Below are 18884 nucleotides of genomic sequence, written 5' to 3'. Positions count from 1 at the left end.
CTGCTGTATCTAATCCTCTCCTGTGTGATACTGTCTGCTGTATCTAATCCTCTCTTGTGTGATACTGTCTGCTGTATCTAATCCTCTTGTGTGATACTGTCTGCTGTGTCTAATCCTCTCTTGTGTGATACTGTCTGCTGTATCTAATCTTCTCTTGTGTGATACTGTCTGCTGTATCTAATCCTCTCCTGTGTGATACAGTCTGCTGTATCTAATCCTCTCTTGTGTGATACTGTCTGCTGTATCTAATCCTCCTGCGTGATACTGTCTGCTGTGTCTAATCCTCTCTTGTGTGATACTGTCTGCTGTATCTAATCCTCTCCTGTGTGATACTGTCTGCTGTATCTAATCCTCTCTTGTGTGATACTGTCTGCTGTATCTAATCCTCTTGTGTGATACTGTCTGCTGTATCTAATCTTCTCTTGTGTGATACTGTCTGCTGTATCTAATCCTCTCTTGTGTGGTACTGTCTACTGTATCTAATCCTCTCCTGTGTGATACTGTCTGCTGTGTCTAATCCTCTCTTGTGTGATACTGTTTGATGTATCTAATCTTCTCTTGTGTGATACTGTCTGCTGTATCTAATCCTCTCCTGTGTGATACTGTCTGCTGTATCTAATCCTCTTGTGTGATACTGTCTGCTGTATCTAATCCTCTCTTGTGTGATACTGTCTGCTGTATCTAATCTTCTCTTGTGTGATACTGTCTGCTGTATCTAATCCTCTCTTGTGTGATACTGTCAGCTGTACCTAATCCTCTCTTGTGTGATACTGTCTGCTGTATCTAATCCTCCCCTGTGTGATATTGTCTGCTGTATCTAATCCTCTCCTGTGTGATACTGTCTGCTGTACCTAATCCTCTCCTGTGTGATACAGTCTGCTGTATCTAATCCTCCCCTGTGTGATATTGTCTGCTGTATCTAATCCTCTCCTGTGTGATACTGTCTGCTGTACCTAATCCTCTCCTGTGTGATACAGTCTGCTGTATCTAATCCTCTCCTGTGTGATACTGTCTGCTGTATCTAATCCTCTCTTGTGTGATACTGTCTGCTGTATCTAATCCTCTCCTGTGTGATACTGTCTGCTGTACCTAATCCTCTCTTGTGTGATACTGTCTGCTGTATCTAATACTCTCTTGTGTGATACTGTCTGCTGTATCTAATCCTCTCTTGTGTGATACTGTCTGCTGTATCTAATCCTCTCTTGTGTGATACTGCCTGCTGTATCTAATCCTCTCCTGTGTGATACTGTCTGCTGTATCTAATCCTGTCTTGTGTGATACTGTCTGCTGTACCTAATCCTCTCTTGTGTGATACTGTCTGCTGTATCTAATACTCTCTTGTGTGATACTGTCTGCTGTATCTAATCCTCTCTTGTGTGATACTGTCTGCTGTATCTAATCCTCTCTTGTGTGATACTGTCTGCTGTATCTAATCCTCTCTTGTGTGATACTGTCTGTTGTATCTAATCCTCTTTTGTGTGATACTGTCTGCTGTATCTAATCCTCTATTGTGTGATACTGTCTGCTGTATCTAATCCTCTTTTGTGTGATACTGTCTGCTGTATCTAATCCTCTCTTGTGTGATACTGTCTGCTGTATCTAATCCTCTCTTGTGTGATACTGTCTGCTTTATCTAATCCTCTCTTGTGTGATACTGTCTGCTGTATCTAATCCTCCCCTGAGTGATACTGCCTGCTGTATCTAATCCTCCCCTGTGTGATACTGTCTGCTGTATCTAATTCTCTCTTGTGATACTGTCTGCTGTATCTAATCCTCTCCTGTGTGATACTGTCTGCTGTATCTAATACTCTCTTGTGTGATACTGTCTGCTGAGCTGTATCTAATCCTCCCCTGTGTGATACTGTCTGCTGAGCTGTATCTAATCCTCTCTTGTGTGATACTGTCTGCTGTATCTAATCCTCTCCTGTGTGATACTGTCTGCTGTATCTAATCCTCTCTTGCGTGATACTGCCTGCTGTATCTAATCCTCTCCTGTGTGATACTGTCTGCTGTATCTAATCCTCTCCTGTGTGATACTGTCTGCTGTATCTAATCCTCTCCTGTGTGATACTGTCTGCTGTATCTAATCCTCTCTTGCGTGATACTGCCTGCTGTATCTAATCCTCTCCTGTGTGATACTGTCTGCTGTATCTAATCCTCTCTTGTGTGATACTGTCTGCTGTATCTAATCCTCTCTTGTGTGATACTGTCTGCTGTATCTAATCCTCTCCTGTGTGATACTGTCTGCTGTATCTAATCCTCTCCTGTGTGATACTGTCTGCTGTATCTAATCCTCTCCTGTGTGATACTGTCTGCTGTATCTAATCCTCTCTTGTGTGATACTGTCTGCTGTATCTAATCCTCTCTTGTGTGATACTGTCTGCTGTATCTAATCCTCTCCTGTGTGATACTGTCTGCTGTATCTAATCCTCTCTTGTGTGATACTGTCTGCTGTATCTAATCCTCTCCTGTGTGATACTGTCTGCTGTATCTAATCCTCTCCTGTGTGATACTGTCTGCTGTATCTAATCCTCTCTTGCGTGATACTGCCTGCTGTATCTAATCCTCTCCTGTGTGATACTGTCTGCTGTATCTAATCCTCTCCTGTGTGATACTGTCTGCTGTATCTAATCCTCTCCTGTGTGATACTGTCTGCTGTATCTAATCCTCTCTTGCGTGATACTGTCTGCTGTATCAAATCCTCTCCTGTGTGATACTGTCTGCTGTATCAAATCCTCTCCTGTGTGATACTGCCTGCTGTATCTAATCCTCTCTTGCGTGATACTGTCTGCTGTATCTAATCCTCTCTTGTGTGATACTGTCTGCTGTATCTAATCCTCTCCTGTGTGATACTGTCTGCTGTATCTAATCCTCTCCTGTGTGATACTGTCTGCTGTATCTAATCCTCTCTTGTGTGATACTGTCTGCTGTATCTAATCCTCTCTTGCGTGATACTGTCTGCTGTATCTAATCCTCTCCTGTGTGATACTGTCTGCTGTATCTAATCCTCTCCTGTGTGATACTGTCTGCTGTATCTAATCCTCTCCTGTGTGATACTGTCTGCTGTATCTAATCCTCTCCTGTGTGATACTGTCTGCTGTATCTAATCCTCTCTTGCGTGATACTGTCTGCTGTATCTAATCCTCTCCTGTGTGATACTGTCTGCTGTATCTAATCCTCTCCTGTGTGATACTGTCTGCTGTATCTAATCCTCTCTTGCGTGATAATGCCTGCTGTATCTAATCCTCTCCTGTGTGATACTGTCTGCTGTATCTAATCCTCTCCTGTGTGATACTGTCTGCTGTATCTAATCCTCTCCTGTGTGATACTGTCTGCTGTATCTAATCCTCTCCTGTGTGATACTGTCTGCTGTATCTAATCCTCTCTTGCGTGATACTGTCTGCTGTATCTAATCCTCTCCTGTGTGATACTGTCTGCTGTATCTAATCCTCTCCTGTGTGATACTGTCTGCTGTATCTAATCCTCTCTTGCGTGATACTGTCTGCTGTATCTAATCCTCTCCTGTGTGATACTGTCTGCTGTATCTAATCCTCTCTTGCGTGATACTGCCTGCTGTATCTAATCCTCTCCTGTGTGATACTGTCTGCTGTATCTAATCCTCTCCTGTGTGATACTGTCTGCTGTATCTAATCCTCTCCTGTGTGATACTGTCTGCTGTATCTAATCCTCTCTTGCGTGATACTGTCTGCTGTATCAAATCCTCTCCTGTGTGATACTGTCTGCTGTATCAAATCCTCTCCTGTGTGATACTGCCTGCTGTATCTAATCCTCTCTTGCGTGATACTGTCTGCTGTATCTAATCCTCTCTTGTGTGATACTGTCTGCTGTATCTAATCCTCTCCTGTGTGATACTGTCTGCTGTATCTAATCCTCTCCTGTGTGATACTGTCTGCTGTATCTAATCCTCTCTTGTGTGATACTGTCTGCTGTATCTAATCCTCTCCTGTGTGATACTGTCTGCTGTATCTAATCCTCTCTTGTGTGATACTGTCTGCTGTATCTAATCCTCTCCTGTGTGATACTGTCTGCTGTATCTAATCCTCTCCTGTGTGATACTGTCTGCTGTATCTAATCCTCTCCTGTGTGATACTGTCTGCTGTATCTAATCCTCTCCTGTGTGATACTGTCTGCTGTATCTAATCCTCTCTTGCGTGATACTGTCTGCTGTATCTAATCCTCTCCTGTGTGATACTGTCTGCTGTATCTAATCCTCTCCTGCGTGATACTGTCTGCTGTATCTAATCCTCTCTTGCGTGATACTGCCTGCTGTATCTAATCCTCTCCTGTGTGATACTGTCTGCTGTATCTAATCCTCTCCTGTGTGATACTGTCTGCTGTATCTAATCCTCTCCTGTGTGATACTGTCTGCTGTATCTAATCCTCTCTTGCGTGATACTGTCTGCTGTATCAAATCCTCTCCTGTGTGATACTGTCTGCTGTATCAAATCCTCTCCTGTGTGATACTGCCTGCTGTATCTAATCCTCTCTTGCGTGATACTGTCTGCTGTATCTAATCCTCTCCTGTGTGATACTGTCTGCTGTATCTAATCCTCTCCTGTGTGATACTGTCTGCTGTATCAAATCCTCTCCTGTGTGATACTGCCTGCTGTATCTAATCCTCTCTTGCGTGATACTGCCTGCTGTATCTAATCCTCCCCTGTGTGATACTGTCTGCTGTATCTAATCCTCTCCTGTGTGATACTGTCTGCTGTATCTAATCTTCTCTTGTGTGATACTGTCTGCTGTATCTAATCCTCTCCTGTGTGATACTGTCTGCTGTATCTAATCCTCTCCTGTGTGATACTGTCTGCTGTATCTAATCCTCTCCTGTGTGATACTGTCTGCTGTATCTAATCCTCTCCTGTGTGATACTGTCTGCTGTATCTAATCCTCTCTTGCGTGATACTGTCTGCTGTATCTAATCCTCTCCTGTGTGATACTGTCTGCTGTATCTAATCCTCTCTTGCGTGATACTGCCTGCTGTATCTAATCCTCTCCTGTGTGATACTGTCTGCTGTATCTAATCCTCTCCTGTGTGATACTGTCTGCTGTATCTAATCCTCTCCTGTGTGATACTGTCTGCTGTATCTAATCCTCTCTTGCGTGATACTGTCTGCTGTATCTAATCCTCTCTTGCGTGATACTGTCTGCTGTATCTAATCCTCTCCTGTGTGATACTGTCTGCTGTATCTAATCCTCTCCTGTGTGATACTGTCTGCTGTATCTAATCCTCTCCTGTGTGATACTGTCTGCTGTATCTAATCCTCTCTTGCGTGATACTGCCTGCTGTATCTAATCCTCTCCTGTGTGATACTGTCTGCTGTATCTAATCCTCTCCTGTGTGATACTGTCTGCTGTATCTAATCCTCTCCTGTGTGATACTGTCTGCTGTATCTAATCCTCTCTTGCGTGATACTGCCTGCTGTATCTAATCCTCTCCTGTGTGATACTGTCTGCTGTATCTAATCCTCTCCTGTGTGATACTGTCTGCTGTATCTAATCCTCTCCTGTGTGATACTGTCTGCTGTATCTAATCCTCTCTTGCGTGATACTGTCTGCTGTATCAAATCCTCTCCTGTGTGATACTGTCTGCTGTATCAAATCCTCTCCTGTGTGATACTGCCTGCTGTATCTAATCCTCTCTTGCGTGATACTGTCTGCTGTATCTAATCCTCTCCTGTGTGATACTGTCTGCTGTATCTAATCCTCTCCTGTGTGATACTGTCTGCTGTATCTAATCCTCTCCTGTGTGATACTGTCTGCTGTATCTAATCCTCTCTTGCGTGATACTGTCTGCTGTATCAAATCCTCTCCTGTGTGATACTGTCTGCTGTATCTAATCCTCTCCTGTGTGATACTGTCTGCTGTATCTAATCCTCTCTTGCGTGATACTGTCTGCTGTATCTAATCCTCCCCTGTGTGATACTGTCTGCTGTATCTAATCCTCTCCTGTGTGATACTGTCTGCTGTATCTAATCCTCTCCTGTGTGATACTGTTTGCTGTATCAAATCCTCTCCTGTGTGATACTGTCTGCTGTATCTAATCCTCCCCTGTGTGATACTGTCTGCTGTATCTAATCCTCCCATGTGACCTCTGTAGTTGGGTACACCCTCGGTGGTTGTTCTCCCCTGACCCCGCACTCATGCACAGTACACTGGATTCTGTAGCCTGGCACACTGTGACGGCCCCAGCTGTGAGCAGTACGGGCCTGTTGCAGGGACGATGGAGGGTGAAGGGTTAATGCAGATGGCAAGGGAAGGGGCGGAGCCCACAGCCGCGCATGCGCACTCGGCGTCGCCATTGTTCCAGCCCAGCAACAAGCGGCGCGTCAGGCAGAAGCAGCGGATCCGTGCGCGGAGCGGAAGAGCGCAGGCCGCAGTTAGTGCGGAGCTCGGCGATGGATAGCCCGGGTTTGGTGGGCCCGTCACCCCGGAGACCTGAGTGAGATCGCGGGCTCCCGACTCACGGCGCCCCGTAGGCCTCCGCCGCTTCCCGGACACATGTGAGGAGAGGCCGGCTCCTCTGACTCCCGTCCGCCCTCCTCCCGCAGCAGCCTCCACATGGGGGGAAGCAGAGCTCGGCCGCCCGCTCCCGGGTGTCGTCAGATGACAGCGCCGTCACCCCGGCCTCACACTTCGGACATTACCGGCCCGGCGGCGCCATGGGGCTGCGGAGCCGCTCGGTCAGCTCCGTCTCCGGCCTGGAGCCCCCGGCGGCCGCGCTGCCATTCGGCCTGTACCGGCCCGAGCCCGAGAGAGGCGGCAGCTCCGGGGCGGAGGAGACGCGGGGAGGCCTGTACCTGGGCCCGCGGGCCTCCCTCACCGACACCCTGCAGCTGACGCCCAGGTGGATCGGGGCGCAGAGCGGTGAGTGCCGGGGACCCCTAACAACTGTATGACCCCCCCCCCCCCCAGAGTGGTGAGTGCCGGGGACCCCTAACAACTGTATGACCCCCCCCCCCCCAGAGTGGTGAGTGCCGGGGACCCCTAACAACTGTATGACCCCCACCCCCCCCCAGAGTGGTGAGTGCGGGGGACCCCTAACAACTGTATAACCCCCCCCACCCCAGAGTGGTGAGTGCCGGGGACCCCTAATAACTGTATGACCCCCCCCCCCAGAGCTGTGAGTTCCTGGGGACCCCTAATAATTGTATGACAACCCCCCCCCCCAGAGCGGTTAGTGTCGGGGACCCCTAATAACTGTATGACCCCCCCCCCCCAGAGCTGTGAGTGCCGGGGACCCCTAATAACTGTATGACCCCCCCCCCCCCCCAGAGCTGTGAGTGCCGGGGACCCCTAATAACTGTATGACACCCCCCCCCCCCAGAGCTGTGAGTGCCGGGGACCCCTAATAACTGTATGACACCCCCCCCCCCCCAGAGCTGTGAGTGCCGGGGACCCCTAATAACTGTATGACACCCCCCCCCCCCCCCCAGAGCTGTGAGTGCCGGGGACCCCTAATAACTGTATGACACCCCCCCCCCCCCCCCCAGAGCTGTGAGTGCTGGGGACCCCTAATAACTGTATGACAACCCCCCCCCAGAGCAGTGAGTGCCGAGGACCCCTAATAACTGTATGACCCCCCCCCCTCCCCCCAGAGCGGTGAGTGTCAGGGACCCCTAATAACTGTATGGCACCCCCCCCCCCCCCAGAGCAGTGAGTGCCGAGGACCCCTAATAACTGTATGACCCCCCCCTCCCCAGAGCGGTGAGTGTCAGGGACCCCTAATAACTGTATGACACCCCCCCCCCCCCCCCCAGAGCGGTGAGTGTCAGGGACCCTAATAACTGTATGACACCCCCCCCCCCCCCCCCCCAGAGCGGTGAGTGTCAGGGACCCCTAATAACTGTATGACACCCCCCCCCCCCCCAGAGCAGTGAGTGCCGAGGACCCCTAATAACTGTATGCCCCCCCCCCCCCCCCCCCCCAGAGCGGTGAGTGTCGGGGACCCTAATAAGTGTATGACACCCCCCCCCCCCAGAGCGGTGAGTTCGAGACCCCTAACAACTGTATGACCCCCCCCCAGAGCAGTGAGTGCCGAGGACCCCTAATAACAGGACCCCGATAATGTGTGACTCTTCCTATAGAGTGGTGAGTGCCCCGAGTGATGGCGTGTGACCCCCAATAATAGTCTGTACCCCACCCCCCAGAGTGGTGAGTGATGGCGTGTGACCCCCAGAGCGGTGAGTGCCCCTAATACTGTAACCACCATAAGTGTGTGGCCTTTTTGTCTTATCCCGAATACTGTGCCCCTGAATACTGAGTCCCCCATTACTGCATTCCTACACTTGCTTGTAATATAGACCCTGTGCCCCCAATAATACTGTGCGCATCAACCTCTGCCACCTGGTACTAAGCCCCCACTTGTCTTTCTGTCCCCTTATACTTTGCCCCTCTCCCAGTCATACCCATTTGCTGCCTTTACTTACCTCTCCTGCCAACTCCATGGCCCTAATACTGTGTTTCCATCTGCTAGTGCTACCCACCGTGGGCGCCTCTGTGATCTACCTATCTACCCACCCTGTGCCCTTAATATTGACCCCTCATCTTCATTTCCTACATACCTTGTGCCCTCTGCTCTGTGCCCGCACGCCTCTAATGCACCTTTCATGTCTATCCTCTTCTGTGCTCAGTGCCTGCTGTGCCAATTTATAGTCTGTCAGATGTGCACATCAGAGGGTCATCCCAAACGAATGCCCAACTGGGCTGAACCCATTGCACCCGGGTGATGGGGCCAATCTGCCTGCTGGGATTTGCCTGTCAGTAAAGCTATAGGCCCAGTGAGGAGACCACCTGTAGACCATATACCGGGGGGGGGGGGGGGGGGGGGGCGTGAGGTATTGGTATGAATAATGATGCCAGCTTCTACATGACTGTCCGTGTTCACGCTCTGGAGATCTGCTGCTGTTGGTGAATGTGATCTAATCTCCCAGACATGACAGTCCTCTGTGAGCTGAGCACTGACACATTGTAACAAAAGACCAGGGCAAGAGGGACCTGCTACCATGGTATCTGCTCACTCATCTCTGTCCTGCTAGTTTGCTGCAGTGTGTCAGTCTGGGGTCCTGCAGCTCTGTCTAGACTGGATACAATTGTAACAAAACCTCAGAATCAACAAGTTTGTAACCTTTACGTACATAAGATGTTCAAATTCACTGACAAGAAGCAGAACTGAAGCCCCAGGACAGATACCAAAACTTGGCTGCTGCAAATCGATATTCTGAAAAGTTTCAGAAGTTTTCCCCAAAGTTTGAGCATTTGTAGGACTTTGCATTTTTCGATGATAAGACTTGGACCTTTGTGATAATGGAGAGCTGATGGTGACCATCACCGGGCGTGAGAACTTCTGCATGTTTCCATTGTGTTGGTGTCCTCACCTGCAGCAGACGTCATGGATGTCCTGCATACCAGTCCCCGGGACTCAGCGAGGCGTCACATGCCTCCCGGCTCCACTATGTCACCACATCATGCACCTTGTAGATAGGGAGCAGATTGGTGGAGCCCCAGTAACGTCCGTCTCCAGCAGTTGTAAAACTACAACACCCATGTTAGGTCGTGCTGGGAGTTGTAGTTTAGAAAAAGCTGGAGAGCCGCAGGTTACAGTTTTTGTAATAATGGAACCCCAATATGTGGCAGCTCCCAAGTGCCAACCCTGCTCCCCATCATTCATTGCAAAGCAGGCCAGCCCAGGCCTTATTGTAGTTTAGTTTCTGAAGAACCAGTCCATCTGCTCTTAACAGAGGACAAAAGACTATTCAAATGTTATCAGGTTTTTGTGTTTGACCCTTCAGTCTCCCTGTATTGGGAGCAGTCCCCCTCTGCCCTATTTCTTGTCTGATAATTAGACCTGTGATGATGAAGTATTGAATTCAGTTTGTGGTGAGTCTGCAGCCCCCTGAGGGCTTCCTGTGGTCCAGCGCTAATACCTGTGCGCTATGTTGTGGTTTCCTGCAGATTCCATGTACTGGGTCATGAGCCGCCATGCACCTCTGCACATATCAACCCTACACTTGTGATATCACTGCGCCTGGGTCTTACATTCTCTGTGATCCAGCGCCTCCCCTGGAGATACTCAGCCCCCATTGATGTATGGTAGCTGCTCATCAAAGAAAAACACATCCTATGAGGCGACTGTGTTATTTTGTGGTCTTTCACAGGTGCAGTTACTGTGTGCATACATTACTGATCCTGTATTATACTCCAGAGCTGCACTCACTATTCTGCTGGTGGAGTCACTGTGTACATACATTACATTACTGATCCTGAGTTACATCCTGTATAATACTCCAGAGCTGCACTCACTATTCTGCTGGTGCAGTCACTGTGTACATACATTACATTACTGATCCTGAGTTACCTCCTGTATTATACTCCAGAGCTGCACTCACTATTCTGCTGGTGCAGTCACGGTGTACATACATTACATTACTGATCCTGAGTTACATCCTGTATTATACTCCAGAGCTGCACTCACTATTCTGCTGGTGCAGTCACTGTGTACATACATTACTGATCCTGAGTTACCTCCTGTATTATACTCCAGAGCTGCGCTCACTATTCTGCTTTGGGAGGTGTTCTCTGAGCTGAAGGATAATTTGCAGTTCAGTTGCCAGGGCGTTGGGAATAAGCTTGCTGACAGTTTCCAATAAAAGCCCTCAGTTTGGCTGTGAGTTTTCTCCTTCTGGTCACCCGCGCTCTCCTCTGTCCTCCTCTGATCGCTGCTTTAGAGCTGATCTTCTGCTCCTTTCTCAGGCCGGCTCTTCCTCACCTTCAGAATGGCTGTCTGTGCTTTACCTTTGGCTCTGATTGATGCTGACATGTAATGAGCGCTTCCCTGGCTACTTATAAGGGCTGAATGGCTGTAAGTTGCCTCTGCCCTGGACGGAGTGGATTAGCCTGAGGATATTTACAGGGATTTTCCTGTTCTTTTCTCCTCGTTTCCTTTTGGGGCCGTGTATCTTCTTAGGGCCTGTAGCAGAAAAATGGGGCAAATGTAAACTAGATGCCGGTCTGTGTGATGTAATATTGTAACATCTGTTTTCATGGTAGACGCCATTTGTTCTCATGTATCTGTCAGATTTATGGGGTTCATCATATTTTTTTCTATCCCCCTACCACTGATGTAGAGGACTAAAACCTGCCCCCTCTCTGTAGGTCAGCCGCTATCTCCCTCCAGTCTTGTGATGAGCGTCCCTCATTGTCTGTGTACTGTTTTTCCCTTATGGAGTGGGTATAATAGACAGTAAAGGTTAATGAGGAAAAACTTTTAGGAACAAGAGAACTTTTCCTAGAACTTTCCCGTAAACCCAGATGATATCACCAGTTCGGAGGTTCCCGCACATCCTGTAAACAGGGGCTCTGTCCAATTTCCAATGTTGCAAAATAGGGGAAATTCCCCCCCCCCCCCAGTGCTGATACTTTGTATCACTGCAGGGGAACTTGTAACAACTGATCTGATACATTTCCTCCTAAGACAGGATCTGGCTATAAAGTCTTAAAGGGGCCAAGCACTGATATCCACAGTTTATAATAGTAAAGAGACTCTACAGATCTCTGGAGGTCTCTCCACACTGGAGACGTGATCATGCGAGATGGCAGGTATTTCCATTAGTTTAACTCTTTCTGGTTGGAAATGTCTGATATCAGAGAGTCATAAGGTTTTAAGCAGCTACATAGCAGAAGGGAGACTGTGACATCAAAGCTTAAGATGGATTATAACTTCAGGACTATGCTTCATCAATTTGTTACCTTTGCTGATTTTTGCATTGTATCCAGAGCTGTACTCGCAATTCTGTAGCAGCCGTGTGCTGGCAAACGCCTTGTTGTGTACTCTCCATCCTGGTTACATAGTGTTTTTTTAATTACTGGACAGGGTGGACGCACAACATATCCCACGATGCAGAATGTGCCCTGCCCGGACCCTGGATCTGCCAGCGGCTCCTCGAGGCCGGTGATATGTTGTCTTCTGCCTTTCGTCCAGGGTCTTGGCTCGGCAGCTTTCTAATATATTTCAGTTCCTCCTCAATATCTCTGCTTGCTGTTGAGGAATGAGAGCACTTCTTTGGTCGGATTCTTATCATGCAGCTTTAATCTCGGCGCACTGTTTTTCCCCTACAAATCCTCATCCCATATACGGAGTATTAGGTAAGAATGCCGCCTGATGTTTCCATTCACTGACAGCATGCAGTAATGTAAATGAAGTTACACGACTGTACAGTGATTATATATGGCGGGGGGACAGTATATAGTGCAACCCCCTATATAGGACCGGGGTCAGTGCCGTCATACAGCAGCCACAATACTCGTCTTGGCGACTGCAAAGGTCAAGTTGACTTCCAAAGTGCCGGGGTCTGGAGTCCGGGACGGGGCTGGGGGGAGGGTATCATTGGCTTCTAAATGAACAGGTGTCTTCCGGCTAATTTTAACCGCTGCCCTTGACTATTTTCCATAAAGTAGAATGTGCATGTGAAGGGCGATTCCATCTCTCGCCTGCGTTTCCTATACTGAGGTGGTCCGGGCTGACGGAGGGTGTATTAATGGCCGAGGTTCCCCCTTCTGAGACCTCTTGGGGTTTATTTGCAGGTAATGTCACACACCCGTCGTACACAAGCTATATATCTGCTACCTCCCTATAACGTGCACAGTCCATCTCTGCAGCGCGCGGACCCTGTTAGTCAGGTCTCTGTGCTGCAGCGGGTGGTCTCCAGAATACAGAGTGATGCTGGAGGGGCGAGGGGGGGGCTCCATCCACAATTTATAGGGGTTGCTGAGAAGTGGGGACACTGTTCATTGTAACAGATGGCATGAGGGGAGTAGTAGTAATGGTTGGCCAGCTGATGGGAGTATGTTGTGCTTTGATTGCAGATGGATTTAGTAACAGGTTTGGATTTCTCTTCCTGTTCCAGTGGTGATTTCTGTAATCTTGTTTACCTCCGGACCCCCCCATCTTTCCATTATGAAGCCCCCTGCAGTACTCTTTAATAGAGTTTAGGATGGAGAGGCTTCAGTCTTATTTTGCACCTACAGCCCTGAGCTCAGGAGAAATCCTATTACTCTTCCCTGGTGCTAGGAGCGGGGGAGGGGCTGTGACAACTGCACAATCACAAGGGTTTGCTAGAAGGCTTAAAGGGATTGTCACTTCCACATCAGTAGGTGAGCGGAAATGATGATGATGCTGGGATGGCAGATGCTGGCCAGGACGCCTGCGCTGTCACAGGTATTGTGCCTTTGACAGGTGTGTGGTACTTGGCGGGCAACATCTGCCCATGGAGCGTCATCACCTCTGCTCTCCTCCCGCGGCACTGGGGCTGCGTGGGCCCGGCGGTCGCGGCGGCCCTGGGGCTCCACACGCCAGTCATCCACCTTGTCGGCTCCCCGGAGCAGAGGTGTCAGTTCTCCATCCTCATGTTTTATCGGGATGGAGATGTTCTGCTAAACTGAGCGATCGCAGAGCAATAAGGATGTGATGAATTAGAGGCTCCAGAGATGGAACAGAGCAGGAATCTGCCTGGGGGCGAAACAGCCGAGAGATGAGGGGCCGGGAGAGCTGACACTGATCCTCTCCGTCACACTCTGCTCCACTTTCGTGTGTCTCCTCATACAGCTGGAGGGGTCGGGGCGCCTTTTTGTCTTGCTGCCAATTAAAGGGGCTGTTCACCTGCAGGGTCTTCACATTCTGGCAAGTGTTGGGATAAGCGGCTATCGGTCAGGCTGCCGAGGCTTATCTCTGACACAGTAAGCAGATGGGAGGATTGAAAGTCAACCTGAGCGACCCTACATCCCCTGCATGCATGGCGCCCAGAGGCTGGAATCACATATCTGGAGCCAGAGGAAGGCTCATCATTTGTATGTTCAGTGAGTGCAGCTCTGGAGTATAATACAGGAGGTAACTCTGGATCAGTAATGTAATGTATGTACACAGTGACTGCACCAGCAGAATAGTGAGTGCAGCTCTGGAGGATAATACAGGATGTAACTCCGGATCAGTAATGTATGTACACTGTGACTGCACCAGCAGAATAGTGACTGCAGCTCTGGAGTATAATACAGGAGGTAACTCTGGATCAGTAATGTATGTACACTGTGACTGCACCAGCAGAATAGTGAGTGCAGCTCTGGAGTATAATACAGGATGTAACTCAGGATCAGTAATGTAATGTCTGTACACAGTGACTGCACCAGCTGAATAGTGAGCGCAGCTCTGGAGTATAATACAGGATGTAACTCAGGATCAGTAATGTAATGTATGTACACAGTTACTGCACCAGCAGAATAGTGAGTGCAGCTCTGGAGTATAATACAGGAGGTAACTCAGGATCAGTAATGTAATGTATGTACACAGTGACTGCACCAGCAGAATAGTGAGTGCAGCTCTGGAGTATAATACAGGAGGTAACTCAGGATCAGTAATGTAATGTATGTACACAGTGACTGCACCAGCAGAATAGTGAGTGCAGCTCTGGAGTATAATACAGGAGGTAACTCAGGATCAGTAATGTAATGTCTGTACACAGTGACTGCACCAGCAGAATAGTGAGTGCAGCTCTGGAGTATAATACAGGATGTAACTCAGGATCAGTAATGTGTGTACACAGTGACTGCACCTGCAGAATAGTGAGTGCAGCTCTGGAGTATAATACAGGATGTAACTCAGGATCAGTAATGTAATGTATGTACACACTGACTGCACCAGCAGAATAGTGAGTGGAGCTCTGGAGTATAATACAGGATGTAACTCAGGATCAGTAATGTGTGTACACAGTGACTGCACCTGCAGAATAGTGAGTGCTGCTCTGGAGTATAATACAGGATGTAACTCAGGATCAGTAATGTAATGTATGTACACACTGACTGCACCAGCAGAATAGTGAGTGGAGCTCTGGAGTATAATACAGGATGTAACTCAGGATCAGTAATTAATGTATGTACACAGTGACTGCACCAGCAGAATAGTGAGTGCAGCTCTGGGGTATAATATAGGATGTAACTCAGGATCAGTAATGTAATGTATGTACACAGTGACTGCACCAGCAGAATAGTGAGTGCAGCTCTGGAGTATAATACAGGGGGTAACTCAGGATCAGTAATGTAATGTCTGTACACAGTGAGTGCACCAGCAGAATAGTGAGTGCAGCTCTGGAGTATAATACAGGATGTAACTCAGGATCAGTAATGTAATATATGTACACAGTGAGTGCACCAGCAGAATAGTGAGTGCAGCTCTGGAGTATAATACAGGATGTAACTGAGGATCAGTAATGTATGTACACTGTGACTGCACCTGCAGAATAGTGAGTGCAGCTCTGGAGTATAATACAGGAGGTAACTCAGGATCAGTAATGTAATGTATGTACACAGTGACGGCACCAGCAGAATAGTGAGCGCAGCTCTGCAGTATAATACAGGATGTAACTCAGGATCAGTAATGTAATGTATGTACACAGTGACTGCACCAGCAGAATAGTGAGTGCAGCTCTGCAGTATAATACAGGATGTAACTCAGGATCAGTAATGTATGTACACAGTGACTGCACCAGCAGAATAGTGAGTGCAGCTCTAGAGTATAATACAGGATGTAACTCAGGATCAGTAATGTAATGTATGTACACCGTGACTGCACCAGCAGAATAGTGAGTGCAGCTCTGGAGTATAATACAGGATGTAACTCAGGATCAGTAATGTAATGTATGTACACAGTGACTGCACCAGCAGAATAGTGAGCGCAGCTCTGGAGTATAATACAGGATGTAACTGAGGATCAGTAATGTATGTACACTGTGACTGCACCTGCAGAATAGTGAGTGCAGCTCTGGAGTATAATACAGGAGGTAACTCAGGATCAGTAATGTAATGTATGTACACAGTGACGGCACCAGCAGAATAGTGAGCGCAGATCTGCAGTATAATACAGGATGTAACTCAGGATCAGTAATGTAATGTATGTACACAGTGACTGCACCAGCAGAATAGTGAGTGCAGCTCTAGAGTATAATACAGGATGTAACTCAGGATCAGTAATGTAATGTATGTACACCGTGACTGCACCAGCAGAATAGTGAGTGCAGCTCTGGGGTATAATACATTATGTAACTTAGGATCAGTAATGTAATGTATGTACACAGTGACGGCACCAGCAGAATAGTGTTTGCAGCTCTGGAGTATAATACAGGAGGTAACTCAGGATCAGTAATGTAATATCTGTACACAGTGACTGCACCTGCAGAATAGTGAGTGCAGCTCTGGAGTATAATACAGGATGTAACTCAGGATCAGTAATGTAATGTATATACACAGTGACTGCACCTGCAGAATAGTGAGTGCAGCTCTGGGGTATAATACAGGATGTAACTCCGGATCAGTAATGTATGTACACAGTGACTACACCAGAAGAATAGTGAGTGCAACTCAGGATCAGTAATGTAATGTATGTACACAGTGACTGCACCAGCAGAATAGTGAGCGCAGCTCTGGAGTATAATACAGGATGTAACTCAGGATCAGTAATGTAATGTATGTACACAGTGACTGCACCAGCAGAAAAGTGAGTGCAGCTCTGGAGTATAATACATGATGTAACTCAGGATCAGTAATGTAATGTATGTACACAGTGACTCCACCAGCAGAATAGTGAGTGCAGCTCTGGAGTATAATACAGGATGTAACTCCGGATCAGTAATGTATGTACACAGTGACTGCACCAGCAGAATAGTGAGTGCAGCTCTGGGGTATAATACAGGAGGTAACTCAGGATCAGTAATGTATGTACACAGTGACTCCACCAGCAGAATAGTGAGTGCAGCTCTGGAGTATAATACAGGAGGTAACTCAGGATCAGTAATGTAATGTATGTACACAGTGACTGCCCCAGCAGAATAGTGAGTGCAGCTCTGGAGTATAATACAGGATGTAACTCAGGATCAGTAATGTAATGTATGTACACAGTGACTGCACCAGCAGAATAGTGAGTGCAGCTCTGGGGTATAATATAGGATGTAACTCAGGATCAGTAATGTAATGTATGTACACAGTGACTGCACCAGCAGAATAGTGACTGCAGCTCTGGAGTATAATACAGGAGGTAACTCAGGATCAGTAATGTATGTACACAGTGACTGCACCAACAGAATAGTGAGTGCAGCTCTGGAGTATAATACAGGATGTAACTCAGGATCAGTAATGTAATGTATGTACACAGTGACTGCACCAGCAGAATAGGGAGTGCAGCTCTGGAGTATAATACAGGAGGTAACTCAGGATCAGTAATGTAATGTATGTACACACTGACTGCACCAGCAGAATAGTGAATGGAGCTCTGGAGTATAATACAGGAAGTAACTCAGGATCTGTAATGTAATGTATGTACACAGTGACTGCACCAGCAGAATAGTGAGTGCAGCTCTGGAGTATAATACAGGATGTAACTCAGGATCAGTAATGTAATGTATGTACACAGTGACTGCACCAGCAGAATAGTGAGTGCAGCTCTGCAGTATAATACAGGATGTAACTCAGGATCAGTAATGTATGTACACAGTGACTGCACCAGCAGAATAGTGAGTGCAGCTCTAGAGTATAATACAGGATGTAACTCAGGATCAGTAATGTAATGTATGTACACCGTGACTGCACCAGCAGAATAGTGAGTGCAGCTCTGGAGTATAATACAGGATGTAACTCAGGATCAGTAATGTAATGTATGTACACAGTGACTGCACCAGCAGAATAGTGAGTGCAGCTCTGGAGTATAATACAGGATGTAACTCAGGATCAGTAATGTATGTACACTGTGGCTGCACCCGCAGAATAGTGAGTGCAGCTCTGGAGTATAATACAGGAGGTAACTCAGGATCAGTAATGTAATATCTGTACACAGTGACTGCACCAGCAGAATAGTGAGCGCAGCTCTGGAGTATAATACAGGATGTAACTCAGGATCAGTAATGTAATGTATGTACACAGTGAGGGCACCAGCAGAATAGTGAGTGCAGCTCTGGGGTATAATACATTATGTAACTTAGGATCAGTAATGTAATGTATGTACACAGTGACTGCACCAGCAGAATAGTGTTTGCAGCTCTGGAGTATAATACAGGAGGTAACTCAGGATCAGTAATGTAATATCTGTACACAGTGACTGCACCTGCAGAATAGTGAGTGCAGCTCTGGAGTATAATACAGGATGTAACTCAGGATCAGTAATGTAATGTATATACACAGTGACTGCACCTGCAGAATAGTGAGTGCAGCTCTGGGGTATAATACAGGATGTAACTCAGGATCAGTAATGTATGTACACAGTGACTGCACCAGCAGAATAGTGAGTGCAGCGCTGGAGTATAATACAGGATGTAACTCCGGATCAGTAATGTATGTACACAGTGACTACACCAGCAGAATAGTGAGTGCAGCTCTGGAGTATAATACAGGATGTAACTCAGGATCAGTAATGTAATGTATGTACACAGTGACTGCACCAGCAGAATAGTGAGCGCAGCTCTGGAGTATAATACAGGATGTAACTCAGGATCAGTAATGTATGTACACAGTGACTGCACCAGCAGAATAGTGAGTGCAGCGCTGGAGTATAATACAGGATGTAACTCAGGATCAGTAATGTATGTACACAGTGACTGCACCTGCAGAATAGTGAGTGCAGCTCTGGGGTATAATACAGGATGTAACTCAGGATCAGTAATGTAATGTATGTACACAGTGACTGCACCAGCAGAATAGTGAGTGCAGCGCTGGAGTATAATACAGGATGTAACTCAGGATCAGTAATGTAATGTATGTACACAGTGACTGCACCAGCAGAATAGTGAGTGCAGCTCTGGAGTATAATACAGGATGTAACTCCGGATCAG

General features: G+C 47.5%; 1 protein-coding gene across 1 annotated transcript in view; it reads left to right on the top strand.

Annotated features, from left to right (window-relative positions):
- Window positions 1-6548: 6548 nt before the first annotated feature.
- The window catches only part of ZNRF1 (zinc and ring finger 1), a gene marked incomplete at its 5' end in the record, with an annotated part of 37803 nt that continues 25467 nt past the window's right edge, over window positions 6549-18884 (top strand). Inside the window, one exon of the mRNA XM_073659621.1 lies at window positions 6549-6888. Coding sequence (XP_073515722.1) covers window positions 6549-6888 — 340 coding nt within the window. The remainder of the gene's footprint in view (window positions 6889-18884) is intronic.

This window comes from Phyllobates terribilis, unplaced genomic scaffold (assembly GCF_046119375.1).
Source record: "Phyllobates terribilis strain yellow unplaced genomic scaffold, ASM4611937v1 Scaffold_14__1_contigs__length_39327217, whole genome shotgun sequence".
Classification (NCBI taxonomy): domain Eukaryota; kingdom Metazoa; phylum Chordata; class Amphibia; order Anura; family Dendrobatidae; genus Phyllobates; species Phyllobates terribilis.
The sequence above is the reverse complement of the archived record's forward strand: the minus strand, read 5'-3'. Positions and strand labels throughout refer to the sequence as shown.